The sequence below is a fragment of the Ptychodera flava genome, chromosome 12, assembly GCF_041260155.1.
Source record: "Ptychodera flava strain L36383 chromosome 12, AS_Pfla_20210202, whole genome shotgun sequence".
Taxonomy (NCBI): Eukaryota; Metazoa; Hemichordata; class Enteropneusta; family Ptychoderidae; genus Ptychodera; species Ptychodera flava.
Genome location: NC_091939.1, coordinates 5,455,572 through 5,474,407, shown reverse-complemented (window position 1 = coordinate 5,474,407; position 18,836 = coordinate 5,455,572). Strand labels below are relative to the sequence as shown.

General features: G+C 39.3%; 1 protein-coding gene across 37 annotated transcripts in view; it reads right to left on the bottom strand.

Annotated features, from left to right (window-relative positions):
• Positions 1-18,836, bottom strand: part of LOC139144781 (fibropellin-1-like) — a 74,391-nt gene that overhangs the window by 9,590 nt on the left and 45,965 nt on the right. For all 37 annotated transcript variants that reach the window (XM_070715515.1, XM_070715514.1, XM_070715520.1 and 34 more), the window contains 16 exons: positions 14,413-14,532; positions 13,959-14,072; positions 13,455-13,571; positions 13,014-13,127; positions 12,208-12,321; positions 11,668-11,781; positions 10,903-11,016; positions 10,294-10,407; positions 9,785-9,898; positions 8,602-8,961; positions 7,430-7,543; positions 7,081-7,203; positions 2,121-2,240; positions 1,719-1,826; positions 735-848; positions 325-441 (listed from right to left, as the gene is read on the bottom strand). In XM_070715515.1, coding sequence (XP_070571616.1) covers positions 325-441; positions 735-848; positions 1,719-1,826; positions 2,121-2,240; positions 7,081-7,203; positions 7,430-7,543; positions 8,602-8,961; positions 9,785-9,898; positions 10,294-10,407; positions 10,903-11,016; positions 11,668-11,781; positions 12,208-12,321; positions 13,014-13,127; positions 13,455-13,571; positions 13,959-14,072; positions 14,413-14,532 — 2,091 coding nt within the window. The remainder of the gene's footprint in view (positions 1-324; positions 442-734; positions 849-1,718; positions 1,827-2,120; positions 2,241-7,080; positions 7,204-7,429; positions 7,544-8,601; positions 8,962-9,784; positions 9,899-10,293; positions 10,408-10,902; positions 11,017-11,667; positions 11,782-12,207; positions 12,322-13,013; positions 13,128-13,454; positions 13,572-13,958; positions 14,073-14,412; positions 14,533-18,836) is intronic.

Genomic DNA, 18,836 nt, shown 5'->3' with positions numbered 1-18,836 from the left:
TAGGGTCCGGACAGATTTCCGAAGCACCTGCCCGTGGAGGTTCATTTGAAGCAAGATATGCTCTGGTTTCGGTTACCCAGACTGCTCTGCGGGGCCCTCGTCCGGCCGGATGAGAGCCCCACAGAGCAGTCTGGGTAACCAAGGCTAGATATAGGCTACTCAGGGAAAAAACAACAACTAAAAACTCTTACACTGTATACACAATTCGAACCACAACGCTTTGCTGAGAAACTGCGGTCGCCGATTGGCCAAAAGTACGAAATCTCAGAACTTGCAAAATAATTAAAGAAATTAAATGAACAATCGTGTCGGGCGTACACTTACCGTTCTGGCAATTGTCACCACTAAAACCTTCCAGACAGTTGCATGTGTAGCCATCAATGCCATCACTGCAAATTCCTCCATTCATGCAAGGGTTTTCTGGCGCACAATCGTCGATATCTGTAGGGATAAAATTCATGGATGATTTTGAACATGACACGCGTGCAAAAGCTGCTGAAAGCACAAGATCCGATAATGTAAAAAAGAGGAACGAAGCGGAATTTATACGATATCTGCAAAATGTAAACAACAACTTGTTCTTTTGAATTGAGTTCACCATTAACAACACAACTTAACGGTGACAAGTGAGCTCTAATCTTTTTTACCTGGAACAACACAAACAATAATACTGTCCGCGTGTGTCTTGTGGTTTTGGCAAACTAGTTCCACGGCATTCACGAACAAATACTTACTTGTGTCGCAGTGGATACCAGCAAAGCCGACGGGACACTGGCATTGGTAGTTGTTATTCAACTGTACACAAGTTGCTCCGTTGTTACAAGGTGCATCGTCACAGTCGGTCACTTCTACAGAGATATCATATAGGTTTTATAGAGACAGGATCAGTAATTTTCACAAAGCGTCATGAGACTTACTGTTTTGACATTACAGGCAGCTTACATGAAAGCGCGACACTTTTTTACCAGAAGCGTATCATGCCATAAGACCAAGTCGTAAGCACCTCAAGATGCCCGAAACATAGTCTTTGCGAAGGAGGACTTTGTTGTGTAAGGTAATATGCGCCTCGAAAGTGGAGACTTAAACTTTTGCACAAAATTTCCAAAACGAAACTTTCAACCATTCTCTTGACAGATCAGGGGGCCACTATGCAAAGGTTGTACTAGAGAAACAAATCATAGCTATACCTAACATTTACGGATTTTTGGAATTCAAACTGAGGCCGCCATCCGTCAATTGTGTTAACTCTATGAGGTAAATAAAAATTTCGTTCTGATTTTCGGAAAACGTACTAGTTTTCTCACCCGAAGAGCTTCAAAATGCCCTCCCCCAGCGGTGGACCCGACAAGCAGAGTAACAGATTTAGAGTTTGAATATAAAACTGGTCTTATTTATTTGAAGTAAGCTTTATATTGTGTCAAGGGCATTGGAGTTATCATCTTCTCGACCGTCTATGTTTCTACGCGAGAAGAAAATGGCAGAAACTACATAAATATTTTAGTCTTGTGAACGAAATGTATCGCACTAAATACGAACTGTTCGGGGGGAGGAAGAATGTTTATTGTTGATAGAAGATGAGATGTTGGAAACACATAGACATGGAAGAAAATCATAGGATTGAGAGAGAGAGAGAGAGAGAGAGAGAGAGAGAGAGAGAGAGAGAGAGAGAGAGAGAGAGAGAGAGAGAGAGAGAGAGAGAGCATTTACATGTAACTTACCATTTTCGCAGATATCGCCCATGAATCCATTTGGACAACTGCATCTGCTTTCACCAGCTGTTGTTACTAGACACGTTCCGCCGTTGAGACAATTGATTGTGCATTGAACTATTGGGACAGAGGGAAATAGACTGTTATCTTGGTTTCAAAATCTAAAGTCAAGCGTCCAAACAATTTATAATAGAAAGAAAATGGTTTATTTTCGCAGAATTGAAACAGAATATCTATCTTGAAACCGGGGGCTGCACGTAAGAAGGTTTAAAATGCTATACTGATTCGTAGTTTGAGTACTGATGTCGCTATAGGTAAGGTTGGTGAGGTTTAGCCATGTAGCTCAGTACTGCCAAATAAGTGTTCTGCTGGCGAGAAAAAAACTGTATTGCGCATGCGTCAGTGACTTACCATTTTGACACCTGTTACCAGAATAATCGGCTGGACATTGACAGACAAAAGCACCATCACTGTCAACGGTGCAAGTACCAGCGTTGAGGCAGAAATAGTCCGGGCACTTTCGCTGAACGCCTGCAAGCAAACCAAAGCAAATTTAAGTATGTGCACAAAGTATGCTCAATGGCCACTGCACCATTACACTAAACCTGGCGTTTCAAAAGTGAAAAGGGAAATAATGAACATACTTATACACTTGCATTCTATAGGATTAAAGGTATACAGTCACCTGTAGTCTAAATATGCCCATATATGATCAATGGGTATCCAAAATGCCCATGTGAGGGCGCTGTTTTTAAAAAGCTGTGATTGGTTAGATTTTCTCTTTCCATGGTAACTTTGGCAAAATTGGAACAGGTGACAGTATACCTTTAATAACCGCTGGCAAACATTCTCAACTGCTCAATAATGAAATCCATGATGGTCTTGCTTTCTCCTCTACCGTACCGTACTAAATTACTGTGATTTAAACTACATGTATGTCATAAGTTTGGTGGTTTAAAGTACTTCATTCCACGATAAATTATCGACTGACCTACCATCAATGTCGTTCTAACGAAACATTATCTCTGTATTATATTCGATGAAGAAAGAGTTTACTCTGTAACCCATCGGAATACAGCACTTCCCAGGCAATATCAGAGATGTATTTAGTGGAGTTAAAAAATTTCTAACGTTTCTCTTTTACAAATAAAACAGCAAAAGTGGCAAATATTTTCATGACAACAACTGAAATTTCATATCTGAAATTTACACCAATTTTAGTCGTGGCTGAATCAAGTTTTGTGAAATTATCATATTTCATTCTTTAAATACTACACAGCGTAACCGCAATTCTGTTCTTCAGTTTGGAATAAGAGGCATTCCAATATTACTTTTCATGACTTTAATCACTTTTTCAGAACTTCAAAAGACAATGAAAACAAAATGGTTTTTTCCCTACATAAACCCTGATTTCAAATGATACATTACACTTAATAAAGCGGTATCAAGTTTTTGACAGACGTTAATCTTTACCATAAACACGAAACATTTGCAAGCAGATTTTAATTTCCTATGCTTTTGAAAGATATTTTAATATGAGTTGTTTTCATGTCATCTTTGATGAAAAATTTTGCAGTTTGTTACAGTATGTTAGTTAACTAATACCACACCTTAAAGCGGTTCTAACTGTGGTAATAACAGTACAACAGCGAAGATTTGTACGGTTCCTCTAACGAAATTTTGAAACCTGTATTTATATCTTATATTAGTCCCCCGGGGGTTTGCAAAAATAATATAACTGCATATTAGTCTACCAAAAGAACAATTTGCCTACAGGGCTGTTACGTACCTTTAGCCCCTCTGTATTGCAAGGTTGGCGATCTAGCCTGGCGATTTAGCACCAAAATACTTTGACTGTGATATCTTGGCAAGATCGACTAGGTGCCGCACGCTTTGAATCCCAATCCGATCGAAAAAATTACTGAATTTCACCCCGGTAGGCATATTTGTCATTTGTATAAACTCATAACTTTGCCGTTGAGGGCGTATGACGATTCTGTGTGAGAAACTTGACTCCTGCCCTTGATATTGTACTTTTGCGTATAAGGCCAAAAAAAAAAAAAAAGCTGTTTCAACGGGCGGGATGACTTCAAAGTTGGGTAGGTAGGGCGGATTTTTTTTTTTTTTTTGATTTTCTTTTGGTTTTTCTTGAACAGAGCATATAATATAAACACTTTTTGTGTGTTTCATGCTTTTTCTTAGTCAAATAACTATACTGGATATGTTGTTTAGTACGTTCATGATTTTTTCAATTTTTGTTGACATGGGTTGGTTGTCTCAGAACAGCTTCTTTGCCTTCACTTCTACAGTTCAATCTCTACAGGTGCCGCCAACTGGTAAATTTCATGAATTTCTCAAAATCATCACAAAATCTGTTTTGAAGGCTGATATACTGATTTTTCTTATTTTTGACCCTGACCTAAAACTTGGAGGGGAAGTGAGAGCTATTCGTAACTGCCCTCCCACTGGTATACACTGAAAATGTGCCTTCCCACTGAATTTTGATGCCCACTGCCCTCCAGTATCTACAGTCTGCCTGCTCCCCACTCCTCACAACAATACAAGCTCCCTGCTGCCCTCTCCCTACTACTGAAATTCCCCATTGCCAACTAGATGCCCACTATGCAACCCAGATCAACACAAAACCATGCAAGCAGTTAGCAGTATACCTTGGAACATTGTTAAGAACGCCGCTTTCCCTCCCTCTACGTATTTTCCGGTGCCCACTGTCAACAAAAATTTTCTCCCTGCCCGCTGAAAGTAATGAAATTTCTTCCCCGCCCACAGTAAATATCGATATTTTCTCCCCGCCCGCTGATTAGTTTTGAAATCTGCCCGCCCACTGAAAAACTTCGCACGAACACCTTTTTGCACGAACAGCTTCGTTGGCGGCACCTGAATCTAACGGAGCTAATTTCTGTGTTGGTGTCACCAGCCATATGAGCACGGTGCATTCCAACCAAAACTCGCGACTCAGAAACTGACGGGTCAGCCCCGGGGATGTCCGGGGTGACGTCGTCGAGCGAGGGAGCGAAATTAGACCATTCGTCCTGTGTCCAAGTCAAACAAATGTCACAAGGTTGACTCCTTGTGCATTCTCGACAACGGAAACACAAATCATGTCCGTCCTGCAGTGAGAACTGCTGCTTACAATCACACATTCGATAGGAGAAAGCCATGACGAAAATCGGAACGAGTGATGACTCAAAGAACAATAAAGAATTTTCAAGGAACACTGAAAATACGAACACTAGAAAACATAGACTGTACAACCACTCGGACGTGAAATAAACGCCAGCCAGTGAAACAATACAGTACAGAGTGTCTATGCTATACGGAACACGTGGCGTAATAGTTTATTTTCCACGGCGTATTAACCCTGCCCTTCACCTTGACCAAATGTTTGTGATCCGGGTTTGTGATGCGCTTCCACCTTTACTCTTCAAATCATAGCCTGTATCAATCTCACTCAAGTCAATGTCATCGAAAATGTGAAGGTCATTCATCTTACAGACAGATGTTCACTGAATAACATCTCCGCGTTTCTTCAGATTCATAAAGATTTTGGAAAAAAAAAAAGAAAAATGTGGAGTGGTCCAAATATGGGTCGGTCGGGCCCGTTGAACAGATAATTTTTTTTTCTCGCCTAAGGCCAAAAAAAAAAAAAAGCTGTTCAACGGGCGGGATGACTTCAAAGTTGGGTAGGTAGGGCGGATTTTTATTTTTTTTTTTGATTTTCTTTTGGTTTTTCTTGAACAGAGCATTAATATAAACACTTTTTGTGTGTTTCATGCTTTTTCTTAGTCAAATAACATATACTGGATATGTTGTTTAGTACGTTCATGATTTTTTCAATTTTTGTTGACATGGGTTGGTTGTCTCAGAACAGCTTCTTTGCCTTCACTTCTACAGTTCAATCTCTACAGGTGCCGCCAACTGGTAAATTTCATGAATTTCTCAAAATCATCACAAAATCTGTTTTGAAGGCTGATATACTGATTTTCTTATTTTTGACCCTGACCTAAAACTTGGAGGGGAAGTGAGAGCTATTCGTAACTGCCCTCCCACTGGTATACACTGAAAATGTGCCTTCCCACTGAATTTGATGCCCACTGCCCTCCAGTATCTACAGTCTGCCTGCTCCCCACTCCTCACAACAATACAAGCTCCCTGCTGCCCTCTCCCTACTACTGAAATTCCCCATTGCCAACTAGATGCCCACTATGCAACCCAGATCAACACAAAACCATGCAAGCAGTTAGCAGTATACCTTGGAACATTGTTAAGAACGCCGCTTTCCCCTCCCTCTACGTATTTTCCGGTGCCCACTGTCAACAAAAATTTTCTCCCTGCCCGCTGAAAGTAATGAAATTTCTTCCCCGCCCACAGTAAATATCGATATTTTCTCCCCGCCCGCTGATTAGTTTTGAAATCTGCCCGCCCACTGAAAAACTTCGCACGAACACCTTTTTGCACGAACAGCTTCGTTGGCGGCACCTGAATCTAACGGAGCTAATTTCTGTGTTGGTGTCACCAGCCATATGAGCACGGTGCATTCCAACCAAAACTCGCGACTCAGAAACTGACGGGTCAGCCCCGGGGATGTCCGGGGTGACGTCGTCGAGCGAGGGAGCGAAATTAGACCATTCGTCCTGTGTCCAAGTCAAACAAATGTCACAAGGTTGACTCCTTGTGCATTCTCGACAACGGAAACACAAATCATGTCCGTCCTGCAGTGAGAACTGCTGCTTACAATCACACATTCGATAGGAGAAAGCCATGACGAAATCGGAACGAGTGATGACTCAAAGAACAATAAAGAATTTTCAAGGAACACTGAAAATACGAACACTAGAAAACATAGACTGTACAACCACTCGGACGTGAAATAAACGCCAGTGAAACAATACAGTACAGAGTGTCTATGCTATACGGAACACGTGGCGTAATAGTTTATTTTCCACGGCGTATTAACCCTGCCCTTCACCTTGACCAAATGTTTGTGATCCGGGTTTGTGATGCGCTTCCACCTTTACTCTTCAAATCATAGCCTGTATCAATCTCACTCAAGTCAATGTCATCGAAAATGTGAAGGTCATTCATCTTACAGACAGATGTTCACTGAATAACATCTCCGCGTTTCTTCAGATTCATAAAGATTTTGGAAAAAAAAAAAAAAAATGTGGAGTGGTCCAAATATGGGTCGGTCGGGCCCGTTGAACAGATAATTTTTTTTTTTCTCGTATAAAGAGAAATAATTCCATACCGTGAGAACATAGGCAAATTTAAGATTAGGGTATACCGCTAGAATTCAATGTATAAATGGGTTACTGATAGAAAAAAATGGACACCGACGAGCTAGATGACTTACTGTTCTCGCATCTTGGTCCTTCGTAGTCTGCGGTACACATACAGTCAAAGGAGGTACCAAAATCCAATATTCGACATGAACCCCCGTTGCTGCAAGGGTTAGATGAGCATGGGTTGGGACGATCTACGAAAAAAAATCGTAGAAAGTTAAGAAATGAATGTGATTATCTACAGCAAGAAAAATCATTCAAACTTATCGGATAGTCATTAAATACTTTCTGGCTCAAAGGTTCCAGAAAAAGACGTTTAAAATAAGCTTACGGTGAAGAAAATGTTTCAATTAGAATTACACCCACTGTACGGCTACAAATATCTCCGAATAAAATAATAACATAGGTAAAAATACTCACATTGTTCACAATTAACTCCATCATAGTCGTCCGCACAGTTACACTCATATCCATTGTCAGTAGACATACAACTACCGGCGTTCAAGCACGGGTTGGATGCGCATGGATCGGAAACTGGAATGAAGAATTGAAATTTCACATATCTAGTGTTTGGAACCAACCATAATTATCGGTAACTCTGAAAAGCCAACGTCTTGTGAAGCAAGCGGGAGCATTTATACGAGGGGTGAGGGCGATAGGGCAAGGGCTTGCAAGCGATTCGTCCGTCGACTGAACCACCACATTTGCAATATTGTAAAGTACTAGATATTTAGCGCCTTCCTTCATTTGATTCCGTAAGGTTTTCACAGCAAACCCTTTCTTTACAGGTCCTACCTGACGAGGGTTTAACACAACAATTATTGAATTGCGTGAAATGAAATACTGTGATAATTGATTGCAACAGTGTGCACTGATTAACGGCAGGCGGGATATAAGTAAGCCATGCATACTTCAGATGGCAGAATCATCTCGAAATATCCCCGCGAAGATTTACCATTCCAATAACGAACAGACACAAAAAGGGACATGCAATTCAAATCGCTGTGGTAGAGTGTCAATACTGTTAACGCTGTGCCTCATCATTCTTCACCCCGTTTGAGATTGCATATCCAGCTTGAACACGTCTTCATAATGCACAATACCATATCTATTCGTTTCGTGTAAAATCACACTGGACAGTGGACTGTGCTCTGTAAAGGCCTGTGCCACCACAACGTTTGACACAGTGCAGCAAAAGAGGATGAACATTTTCGTCCTACATCATGCACGCATGCGATGCATTCAAGATATCATACGATATACAACGAGGGTTCTTTTTAAAGATATACAACGAGGGTAGGCCGTGCTTCGGTATCCAGTGTGTTTTAAAATCATGCATATTTTGGCATTTAACTTAAAACAAGCATAATCATCTTGCATGCGAAATTAATGTGCCGTTTACAAGGTCCACTTAAACCATAGACAGTAGTATCTCTACTGTCCATGCTGAAACATAATTATGACAACACCTTTGCAAGTTGAGACAATGGTGCGGGACTTGTTCGAGCGCTGCACCTGATTGAAATGTGATTATACACGTATCCTCCCCCCCCCCCCACCCCCCAACAAAAAATGTTGTCATATTGTGATACCTGGCATGCACTCATCCTGGAGCTCGATTCTGAAACCACGCTCTGTTTTGTCCCCGTCTGTTGTGAATCGAATCCAAACGGTACCATCGCTGGACATGACGTTCCTCGGTAGCTGATCACCGGTGTGTCTAGTCACCAGGGTTCCGATGTTCTCGCTCTGGGAGCCGTCGCCGATATTCAGTTCGTCGAACTTCTGTTCTGTGCTGAAGTCGTGGAAGATGACACGGATTGAGTTTCCGGTCGAGGTGCTTACGGTCCACAGGCATTCATCATTGTTGTTGTAGTCACTAGGGTAGTTCGGAGATCGGATTTCGATGCCGTCACACCCGGCGATCGTGTAGCTGGCGATGCAACCAACCGCTGAAAGAGGCGGAGAAAGGGCGGATTGTCAACGTCTTAAGATAGAATGGGCCTCGGGGACAGATATTCGGACTCTCAAACTGTTACAATCACCGTCTTAATTTTTCGAAATTTATATTTCTCCGTAAAGTTAACACGGGGGATGGTGGCCATTTTGAATTTTAGATATCGATAACTGTTGAGTAGTTAGTTTGTCTGGTACCCCTAATTTTTATTCGCGATTTTAAAAAGAGGATAGTTGAAAGGTTCCATGAGTAAAGTTTGAGAAAAAGTTTAAGTGTTTGATTTTCGAGGCACAAACTACCTTAAAAGAACTACGTAATTGCTTACAATATCATGAACATATTAAAACGCCATGACATAGCCTGATAGCAGAATTGACCCACCCTGTCACATGATAATCACATGAAGGGAAAACTCGACTTCCTTTTACTCATTCATTCCTTTCTTCACCCTATTGTTTGTCGTCATGCTTGAATAAATTATGCAGTTTCCAGTTGAAAGCATTGGAGTCAGGAAAAACCTGCCTGTGTACACCATATTAGTGCATCAGGGCAAACTTAAAAAGAAACACATGCGATAATTGCACAGAAGTGATCTCCGATCTACATCTGGGATAAAAGCACTAACTAAGAGGCACTCATGGCTCCAATATCGGACACGATGTAGGAGAATCGACTGAGTTAAAATTACCGTCCAAAACCGAGCACCGCTTACCTTGATGGCATACGCTTAAAATACGACATAATGTTGTAAATATTGGTTATTGTGAAGGTGTGATAGCATGTTCCTCTGACGCTAGCTGGAGATTAGGTAGACTTACTTGTCTGACAGGTGACGCCTCCCCAGCCGCTTGCGCATCTACATTCGAATCCATTCACTAAGTCAATACACGTACCGCCATTCCTGCACGGATTACTTGCACATTCTCCGATATCTGGTAAAATGCAAGGAAAATGGTAATTAATCATACACATTTCACGCTTGTTAAATTAGTTTTCGAAATTCATCAGCAAATGTCAACACGAGTCCGGCCAACCTATTGTTTAACTTGGCACGACCTAAGATGATCAGTTGTATGTACCGACTGTCTTTGATATTGAATATCAATTCATCATTACTGAACCGAGCACATAGATACATACACACACACACACACATATATACATACATACATACATACATACATACATACATACATACATACATACATACATACATACATACATACATACATACATACATACATACATACATACATACATACATACATACATACATACATACATACATACATACATACATAGTAGAAAGATGTTGATCTAAACTTACTCGTTTCGCAATTTTTGCCTGTGTACCCTGGCAAGCAGAAACAGCCGTAATCATTGACGAGATCTGAACATAATCCGCCATTTTGACAAGGATCTGGGATGCATTCATTATCATCTGTAAGATAAACAGGATCAGCGAATTATGGGCTTGGCACAAATGTTTAAGAAGATCGTACATAAAATAACCGAAAAACTCAAAATACCACTTCATTTACACACGCGAAATCGTCGTCAACTGAACAGTATGCGAGACAACGATTGCTGTAGAGAGGATTTTGAATTTCTAAATATTTTTTTTTCAATCCGGTTGGCGAGACGCAGTTTTACGTAAAAGAAGTTTAGATCAGACTCGAGATAAAATTTAAATAGTTTTCTGTCGTTCTGAAATTCATAAGTTATTTGGTCTTTTCCCACACCAAGCAGTATGAAAACCTTTTTAATGGATTCGAATATTTGCAGTAACAGAGTAGGACATTTCGATTTTGCATGGAACAGTTTGACGCCGCAGTCTTGATTGAGAACATGAACATGTAGCAATAAGTGTTTCATCTTTCCAAATATCTTCTTTGTAAGTATGACGTCATAGAGGTGATGAAGTTTGATGACGTACTTATCTGGCATTGGATACCAGAGAATCCAGCGACACAAACACATGTCCATTGTGAAGCGCCATCTACGCAGGTACCTCCATTCTTGCACGGGTTACTGGTACACTCGTTCACGTCTTGGCGAGAAAAAAATGTATAGTAAATGTATTGTTCGAACGATAAGTGTTTTCTGACAGAAATTGAGATATTTTCCGATGCAATTTCAAATAATGACGTTACACGTTAGAACTTGGTTTTCAAGAATGAAAATTAAACTCACTATATAGATATGTTAAACTTAATTTCCTTGATACAACTGTCTCTCCATCAAGGGGTGTGCGCAATAGTACCATCACCTACCTGACCCGTCACTAACATGTCATAAGTTGAAAGGTCACAGGGAGGTCACGGTGTTGAAACAGATCAAAGCACTCAAGCTTCTAGCAAATACACATCTTTAATTTTGTCCTTTCTTTGCTTGCAATCTTTAAATAATTTGACTGAATGCCAAAGTAGAAGAAATACGACCTGCTAATATTTGAGTCCGAGAGACTTTGTTTCTTGTTCTCCATAGAATGTGTAGACTCAAAACTGACAATCATAAGCTATATTATATATTTTATGAGATACGCAGTAACTGTTTCCTTCCTGTTTTCAAACTTATTCTGCCGAAGCCTTGACATGATTATGGTTATGACCTTCCACATCAGATCTCACAAGATCTGTACTGGAGGCGATTTTACGTCAAAATTGCAAGAAATCAAAATGAGTGAGAGAACTATATTTACCATTCTCACACAGCGTTCCTTGGAAACCACTCGGACAGACGCAGTAATGGTATCCATAGTAGTTGACACACTCGGCTCCATTTTGACATGGGTTGCTATCGCAGGGGTTAACAGCTGGAATAGATTGGAAGGGAAATTATAGACATGTGAGAGTAAATCTGTGCGTATCAGTCCTACGCCCATCTACGTGTCCCATTTGTCTGCCTATCTGTATATGTCTATCTGTTTTTATCTTTCTTTCCCAGGCATAACCTACGACCATCGCTGCTGCTGCTGCTGCTGATGATGATAATGGTAATGATGAAGGAGACGACTCATGCTGCGGTGATGATGTCGGCGAAAGTAAAGACGTTTTTGTCGACAATGACTACTCAATTCTGACCAAGCTTCGGCATAAACGATTGATTCTAGGGCAGAGAAGAGAACTCTAAACGCAACGGCAGCAAAAAAAACAACCGTTCTTAGTAATCGAGAAATATATGTAAATTATTGGCAGAAAAAGTGGTTCACCTAGAAGGGAAGTTCACGTTGTCTACTTACGAATTTGGCAGGTATCTCCAGTAAATCGATTTCCACAGCGACAGGTAAAGCCAGTAAGACTGCTGGTACATGTGCCACCGTTGAGACACGGAACGCTCAGACAATAATTTGTGACTGAAAAGAGGAGAATATAGTGTAAACGTAGATCGAACAGATACAGATACATAACGCGATCGCCTGTTGATGATGTCATTTGATGAACACGTTACTTGGAAAGGACAGTTTAAATTTGTTGTAAGCACTGAAGCGTGTATAAGTTGTTTTACCAGGCCGTATTAGAGTCTCCTTGCGAAACTATAAAACCGTGGTTTCTGCTATAAAGTACAGCATGTCTTAATGATAGATTCAGAACAGAAACACGCATACATATTCCTATCATACATGAAACTTCAGATCAGATTGCGGCCTGCTGTTGGCGTTTTTGTGCAAATTTGCGATCATTCATAGTACCAACACAAAGCATATACGAGAGAGATCGTTATTTGCATTATATTGTGTTATTAATCCGGAGGTATTAGATGTAAACAAGCGATTTCCAAAAAGGATATCTGGTGATTCATGTCATTCTTATGGATAATTCTTGAGGGTCAGGAGGTAAGCATTTCTAGGAGCAAGCATGGAAGCTAGTATTCCCTGATAAACACTGTGTATTGCATTCAATGGAAAACTGCAATCTTCTATCCCACAGGTTCTCTATCTTATTTAGCAAACGAATGTATAATCAATGAGAGAGAGAGAGAGAGAGAGAGAGAGAGAGAGAGAGAGAGAGAGAGGGGGGGGGGAGGGAGGGAGGAGGAACATTTTACCTGTTTCACAATGAGTTCCAGCGTAGCCGCTAGGGCAAACACACCGATAGGACGTAACTAGATTAGTGCACGAACCACCGTTCTGACAAGGATTACTGTCACAAACATTAATTCCTGAAGACAAATGAAACAAACATCTCAAAAAACATCGAAATGGACCTGTGTACTACACTTTTCTTCTTTTAACACACAATAACACATATCTATGAAACCATGACATACCAAAGTATTTATTCGCCTTTGGTAAAAGAAATAAACATGGACCGATTTTCGTGTCAAAACATTCGATGCTAAATTGCCAACTAATTATAAAACATTCATATCGACGTATAGTTTATTAGAAAGATTCATTAAAGAGATGATACAGCGATGAATAGCACACAGGAATATTTGGTGTCCCTGGTGTGTAGAAGTTATGGACTGGGCTGCATAAATGCTTACTTGTTTCACAGTGGCTGCCTACGAATCCTGACTGGCAGTTACACGTGTAGACACCGCCACCCAAGTGCACACAGGATGCATAGTTCAGACAAGGGTTTGTTGCGCATGGATTGCGCTCTGGAAAAAGAAGGTAAACGGTGTTTAAGTCGGGACGAATTTCGCAAGTACTACTACTTTTTCAGGCGACGAGACCTTACTTGAAGGCGGTTTTACGGTACCTGAACTACTTGATGTATTCTATTTTCCTTGCACTCAACGGAAGTATGTTGAAGTAAACCAGAGACGGTCAGTTCAGCAACATTCTGCCTCCGATTTTCTTTTTCCTGTATGTTTCTCCTTCCTTAACGACAATCCCCCAAAAGACCATTATTTGATATCCGTTCTTAATCGGGACTTTAAACAAGGTTCTGAAAAACTTGTGTTACAGTTGCGGTTTATGTAAGGCGAACAAACAAGAGAGGCATCTTGACTTGGAATACTGAATTCTAGAAAAAAAAGACGTACCATTCTCGCAAAGACTGCCGTAGTAGTTATCCGGACATTCACAAACGAAAAAATATATTTCGTTTCTGCATTGGGCGCCATTTCGGCATGGATCACTCAGGCAGGGGTTGATTTCTGAAATGACAATACACTTAGAAAATTGCAACTCAGATCATTCACAGACTGAAAGATCTGTCGCTCGAGGGCGCTCTCTACATGCTCTCTGATGTAAAAACTGTACCCTTCCGAAAAGTGAATTTACCGCTGTCATCTTGCTGCTGTCAGATTAACAGTTGCATCTGAGCAGTTCTGTTATTAAGATGTTGGTGGATGGATTTCGAAACTCAAAATTAAAGAATCAAAAATAATAAATAAACAACTTATCACAAAGCCGCATCATCTTCCAAGAAGATCCAGGCTTAACAGCATACTTGTAATACATTAATATCCCCTAATAGTTTCTACTGTTACTTACCATTGCCGCAATTGTATCCATCAAATCCAACGGGACACATGCATGAGTAGGCGCCATTGCCACGGTCAATGCAAGTACCACCATTACGGCAAGGGTTTCCGTTATCCACGCATCCACTTTCTGAAGAAAGGACAAAACGCACGTGTTAAAGTAGCATACTTGGTCGTTGTATCTTTCGAATGATCAAATCGTTTCCTTCTCTCGGCTTTGCTGTGATTTGACTTTCATCTCAGATAATTATGAAAGACTGTAGCTCTGAGTTTTTTTTTTCTCTCTACAAATCTTTGAGTCGAAAACAGCTGCGTTGAACGAAGAGCAATCAAGGACTGACCGAAATTGTGTTTGAAGTACAATCAGAAAACATAAGCTTAACTAGACCAGCATTCCCATCACGGTAGAAAGAGCAAACCATAACAATGTTAATTCTGTCATAAAATGGACAATAATTACTGACAGTTTAAAAATACAGCTACTCAGATTCCTCTTTTAAGTTTGCGCATGCTCAAACACCTGAACCATGTGCCAAAATGCGAAAGTATGACAAGGCAAATCGGTAGTTTGCTTGCTTGCGGCAACCACATTACACAGGCTCCCAAAGTAAGGTAGTTCTGAGGAAAGATGCTTCTCAGTGTAGGTCGCACAATTTAAAAAAAATAAGTTCGCCTTTTTCTCCCGTTTATTGTGTTGGGTTCTGAAAAATTGCCAAAACTTTGAATTTACTAAAACAGATGAAATAGATCACGTGTCGACAGAAGAATCTATATGTTTAGCTATTACTGCGCGGTGCGGATGAATTCAAACACCATTTATAGTGATGAGCTCGCCATCTTGAAATGGTATCAGGGATGTTCCCGTGCTTCAAGTTGAGAGCAATAGGGTCTCTGAAGCCTTTTTGATCTGATTAGGCACTAACAAATGCGTTGATGCTCCTTTCTTTCGTCAGTTTGTACTTTAGAAACGAGAGCGCCTAATCCTACGGCCATGTTCTAAACATAAACTGAAAGATTCAGTCATGTGCGGGCGCTCAGTAGAAGGGTCGCAGGTCGCAGTGCGCCGGAGCGCCCACACACGACTGAACCTTTCAGTCTAGTTCTAAACATTGCCTCCACCGCCTATAGTCATTGGTCTGTTAAACAATTACGACGAAATAAAAAAGAATTTCCAGTTTATATTTCTCTAAATTTGCATTCATCAAGTTTTGCCGTTTTGTTTGATTCAAAAAGACCGCGCAAATGAATGGAAAAATTGGCCTGCAGATTGTTATATATCTCTGCCGAAACCCTTACATAGTTTCTTTTGGTCTTATGGCCCATTACGTCAGAGATAACAAACTATTAAAGAGAAGATGGCGACTTGACCCTGCAACGTCAGTTTTTAAGCGCCTTCCTAGATATGACTATAACCAAGCTTACAGGCTATTTCCCAGATAATTATGCATTCTGACAAAGGCTTGCCGAAAGGAAGTGTTTGTACAATGCACGTGGTCAAGCAATCACAGTTTGCGAATGTTAGCTGCGCAGAGCACGGCTTATTCACGATGCGCTGAGTAGAGCTTCAATTCCCGATGCCGAGGTAGCTTTCAATATTATGATTCCATTACTTGACCCGTTACGCCTTTCGCAATTCACTCCCGTCCAGTCACCGACGCATGAGCACGTGTACGAGTCAACACCGCTTTGGCAGAGTCCCGCATTTTGACAAGGGTTGGACTCACATGGTAACGTGTCATTGCCATCTGTTAAATTTCAAGAGATCTTATCAGTAAAAAAGACAAATATCTATTTCTACAAGAGATTACATAATAGATGGCGTTCCTCCTTCTGCAAAGAAGTTTCAAGTGGAATGCGTAAATCACAAGACTAAATGAGCAGATAATTCGCGTTTAATTCACAGATTGTGACAAAGAGCAGTACTATAAACATAAAGTGTAGAAAAATAAAACAACATGAACAGGAATAAAAATTAAATTGAAATTAAATATTAAAAATCTTTAATTAAAAAACTGAAATTTAAAATTTAAAGTTAAATGTAAATATATCGACAATCATTGTTCCATGTTCCAGTCTTGCCGAAAATCATACCTTTATACATTCAGTCGTGTCATCTTATAAACAAGATTTGTCGACATCAAAATTGATACATAGAAGCGGTAAATTTAATGATAAGATGGTTTATAATATATTTCTGTAAATAAAGACTTCATATATGTTTGCATTGTTAATAATAAATAATTATTGTCCTAAAATAGTAAAAAAAAATATGTATTCCCTTACAAATTAACTCCATTGTTCGGTGTTCGGTGTTAGAGTAATGTTTATGAAAAAACACCCCAAACTTTACTGCCGTGTTTGGATAGAAAGTAGACTTTTTTGTCTGTAAATACCAAGAAATAACAAAATCGGAAAATTCCAAAGTAGATCAGGTGTGAAAGTTATAGGGAAACTCTGAGACATCATAGACCAGATATGAACTGAAAATGCTCACGTGTTTCATTATATTGCATTTATGTGCAAATTTGAACCTTTGCTACATGTTTGCAACTTCATTGAAAATGTTATGATCAACATAATGAACAAACAATATTCACCACAGATCAAGCCCAAAGGTCATTAAGTATTCAAATATGTAATTAGCTTAAATAAAAATAATTAATTTCTTTGAGTGCTATCATTGTATCACCAATTAAACGTATACTGTCACGTGTTCCAATTGTGCCACAGTTACCATGGAAAAAGTAAATCTAACCAATCATTTTAAGTAGGTGGCCGCTTTTTAAAAGCAGAACCCTCACATGGGCATTTTCAATACCAAGGAACGCCCCTTTGACCATATATGGGCATATTTAGACTACAGGTGACTGTATACCTTTAATATAGCATTTGGTCAAGTCCTCCAAGCTATATATGCAAAACTGTGAAAGCTTATGAGATATGCAAATTATAAATTAGCTGACATGATAACGCGAAATGACTTTCAATATTGTTATAACCTGGTATAATCATCAATGTACATAGCGTGTTTTGCCAACTTTGATCAAGTAAATCCCAGTCTATATCCCTGATTAGAAAAGTTCATTAAATATGCAAATTATGAATCGGCTGGAATAAAAATGTTAAATTAATTTCAATAATGTTGTATTATAGTATCTTTAGTGTACATAGCAAGTTTCGTCAACTTTGGTCCAGTCAAGACAGATAAATTAAGAAAGTTCATCAAATGTGCAAATGAGAACTTGGCTGAAGTAAAAATGCTTAACGACTTTCAATAATGTTGTATTATAGTATCTTAAATATATGTAGCAAAATTCATCAACTTTGGTCTAGTCAATTCACATATATATCCCTAGTTAGAAACGTTTATTACATGTGCAAATAAGGAATTTGCTGAAGTAAAACTAATTAACGACTTTCAATAATGTTACATCATAGTATCTTCAATGTACATAGCAAGTTTCATCAACTTTGGTCGAGTCAATCATATATATATAACTAATTAGGAAAGTTCATTAAATATGCAAATTAGGAATTGGCTGCACTAAAATGCTTAATGACTTTCAGTAATGTTATATCATAGTATCTTTAATGTACATTGCAAGTTTCATTTATTTTGGTCAAGTCAATTCAAACATAAATCCCTAATTTCAAAAGTTTATTTAATATACAAATTGGGAGTTGGATGAAGTAAAAATGCTTAAGCTTAATGGCTTTCAAGAATATTGTATCATAGTATCTTCAATATATGTGGCAAGTTTCATCAACTTTGGTCTGTCAATTCAGATATATATATCACTAATTAGGACAGTTCATTAAATATGCATATTAGGAATTGGCTGAAGTAAAAATGCTTAATGACTTTCAATAATGTTAATATCATAGTATCTTTAATATACATACCAAGTTTCGTCAATTTTAATCCATCCAATTAAGATATATATCCCTAATGAGGAAAGTTCTTAAATACGCAAATTAGCAATTATCTTTCATGTCAACCCTTAATATCTTTCAAGGCTGATACATTTTGGTGTGATCAACATTTGTAGCAAATCTCATCAGATTGTGTTCAGTCATTCTCCATGTATATCCGTTTTTTCTAAAATAATTAATTATGCAAATGAGCAAAAAGTAAGCAAGCCACACCCGCCAAAAACTAATAAGTTCTTGCCATTTGCAAACTAAATCAATGTACCAGATTTGATTCTGATCCGATGAGCCGTTTTTGAGATATAGAGCACACAGACAGACAGACAGATAGACACACACACACACAGACACACACACAGACAGACATCGCTGCGACATATGCTCACGTGTGTGAACACATGAGCAAAAAAGTGAATAGATAAAATAATTCAAAGAGAGAGAAAAAATTACATGAACGATTAAATGTGAAAAAATAGATGACTGGATAAACAGACAAAGCATAGA